Below are 3,115 nucleotides of genomic sequence, written 5' to 3'. Positions count from 1 at the left end.
ATGCTCTGTCTTTCTCTGCCTCTCAAAAATAAAGAAACGTAATAAAAAAAATTTTTTTTTAAAGAAGAAAATACATTAAAATTAAGTTTATGTTCAGTCTGCTACCACAGGGAAGGAGCAGAATTTCATCCTGTGGGGCAATTCTGGAAAGTGGTACAAAATACAAACCTCAGAATTATCCAGTCTAGTGTGTGAAAGACATGCCATACCCTATAGGTCTCCATGAAGGGCTGTCTTTGTGTGGGCATAATTCTCTGTCACTTCCACCACCACCTAGTGGGGAAAGCTGGTTCTGGCTAGGGCTGTCATTTGGCAGTCATGCAGTGGACATGGTGAGGGGTCCCAGGGAAGAAATGGGAGAGAAATGTGGGAGAAATGTTGACAGCGTCTACTAGTCCATCTTTCACTGAACACTCAGTGAAAGTGAGTGTTTCTATCCATGTTATTCCCCCAAAGTGAGTTATGTTCTGAACACATTCCACATGTGTGTAATTACCATTCCTGATGGCACCTCCAGAGAGTCCCAGAAACCACACTAGAAAATAACTTTTATTCTATTGTCTTCACTATTGTATGTTTTAGGATCTTAGAGGGTATATCTTATTTATTTATTTATTTATTTATTTATTTATTTATTTATTTAGAGGGTATATCTTAAAATTGCATATATGGGAAATAAAAGTCAAATGAAAGAAGGAAAGGAAGAAAAGGAATAAAGATGGAAAGATCACAAAGAATGAAGCAACATCTCAGAGTTTTCCAAGGCAGGATATTACTATGAACATGATCGTAGAAATCTAGATTCTGATTTTGAAGTTGAAAATCACATCACTATTCTTATACAAAGTAGGATGGAAACTCCATGTCAGTTAGCGAGGTTCTACCCAATTCCATCTTATTCTCCTCTTTTGAAAAGTGAGGTGAATGAGAGGAAATGTCTCCACACACGTTTTCAAGATGACAGAAAGTCATACATGTGAAGGAAAAGGTACAGTTCTGAGAAGGTAAGCACTTTTGAATGACCACATAGGATTTCATTCCATTTCTTGTGGGGAAGACAAGCACACAAACAAAAGGTGAAGAGTCTTTCACGAAGATGATGCCAAAGGCAAAGAAGGAAGCCCCTGCTGTTCCCAGAGCCGAAGCCAAAGCAAAGGTTTTGAAAGCCAAGAAAACAGTGATAAAAGGCGTCCACAGTCATAAAAAAAAAAAAAAAAGTCACTTACTTTCTGACCACCCAAGACACTGCATCTCCTAAGGCAGCCCAAATATCCCTGGAAGAGAGCCCCCAGGAGACACAAGCTGACACTATGCCATCATCAACTTTCCCTGACTACTGAGTCAGCCATGAAGAAAATAGAAGACAACAACACACTTGTGTTCATTGTGGATATCAAGGCCAACAAGCACCAGAACAAACAGACTGTGAAGAATCTCTATGACATTGATGTGGCCAGGGCCAACACTCTGATCAGGCCGAATGGAGAAAAGAAAGCATATGTTCAACTGGCTCCTGACTATGACACTTTGCAGTTGCCAACAAATTGGGATTTTCTAAACTAAGTCCAGCTGGGACACCTGGGTGGCTTGGTTGAGCGTCTGACTTCAGCTCAGGTCATGAGCTCATGGTTCGTGGGTTAGAACCCCGCATTGGGCTCTGTACTGTCAGCTCAGTGCCTGGAGCCTGCGTCAGATTCTGTCTTCCTCTCTCTCTGCCCCTCCTCCGCTTGTGCCCTGTCTCTCAAAAATAAATAAACATTAAAAAAATTAAAAAAATAAACTAAGTCCAGCTGGCTAAATATAAGTTTTTTCGCCACTAAAAAAAAATTGAGGTGAAGAACATCAACATTTTAGAGCATTATTCTTGCAGCAAACACAGCAACGTTTGATATGACAAGTCCTTCAAGCCTAAAGTTAGAAATCTTAAGAATGGCTGCAAGAAAGCTGATCAAACATGGAAATTTATTGACAGCATATGGAGAAGCAAAGTCCAAAATGTTTTATGGAGGAGTTGTTGAGGAGAGACTAATATAAAAACAAATAGAAGGGAAGTCATAGGTGCTTTGGGAATAGAATAAATCAAACTTGTTCATTAGAGGAGAAAAAGAGACAGATTTAATCTCACATTTGCTTTTGGGACCTACAATGTCCACGTGGCTTCAAAGCTAGTGGCCCATCATGGCCATGAGGTTGCTCTGCTGAGGAATCTTTGCAGGGCCCCCTTCACATCCTTGTTCCTCAAGCTGTAGATGAAGGGGTTCAACATGGGGGTCACGACAGTGTACATCACTGAGGCAATCGAACTTCTCTGGGAAGAATGGGTCACAGCAGAAGTGAGGTAGACCCCCAGGCTTGTCCCATAGAACAGACAGACCACAGAGAGGTGAGACCCACAGGTGGAAAATGCTTTATACTTGCCCTCACTGGACGACATCCTCATTAAGGAGGAGACAATCTGAGAGTATGAGAAGAGGATCCCAGTGAGAGGAAACACACACAGCAGTGCAGTGGCAACATACAAGCAGATGTTATTGATGAGGGTGTCAGAGCAGGCTGCCTTAAGAATCTGAGCCAGTTCACAGAAGAAATGTGGAATTTCAGTGCCTGTACAGAAGGTCAGCCGCCTCACCAGTAGAATATGAATCAAGGAGACCCAGAAAAGGGTGAGCCAACAGCTCAGAACAAGGAGGACACAGAGTCGTGGGTTCATGATGACTGTGTAGTGTAGGGGGTGGCAGATGGCCACAAACCGGTCATAGGCCATCACAGTCAGGAGGAAATCGTCCATTCCAGCAAAAATCATAAAAAAATACACTTGAATGAGGCATTCTATATAGGAAATGCCTTTGCTGCATTCCTGGATGTTCACCAGCATCTTTGGGACAGTGGTGGAGATGAAACAAATGTCAACAAAGGACAGGTTGGAGAGGAAGAAGTACATGAGGGTGTGGAGGTGAGAGTCAGAGCTGACAACCAGGATGATGAGCAGGTTTCCAAGCACAGTGACCAGATACATGGATAGGAACATGCCAAAGAGGAGAGGCTGCAGTTCTGGATCATCTGAGAGACCCCTGAGGAGGAATACTGATACTTCTGTCTGGTTTTCTGCTTCCAT

The 3,115-nt window shown here is 42.5% G+C and overlaps 1 protein-coding gene across 1 annotated transcript; it reads right to left on the bottom strand.

The window, feature by feature from the left end:
• Positions 1-2,176: 2,176 nt before the first annotated feature.
• On the bottom strand, positions 2,177-3,115 carry LOC132678151 (olfactory receptor 7D4-like). The gene has a single exon (XM_060630142.3). The coding sequence runs from the start codon at positions 3,113-3,115 to the stop codon at positions 2,177-2,179; it is 939 nt and encodes a 312-aa protein (XP_060486125.3).

The sequence above is a fragment of the Panthera onca genome, chromosome A2, assembly GCF_046562875.1.
Source record: "Panthera onca isolate mPanOnc1 chromosome A2, mPanOnc1 haplotype 2, whole genome shotgun sequence".
Lineage (NCBI taxonomy): Eukaryota > Metazoa > Chordata > Mammalia > Carnivora > Felidae > Panthera > Panthera onca.
Note: the sequence above shows the minus strand (reverse complement) of the source record. Positions and strands in the feature narration are given on the sequence as shown.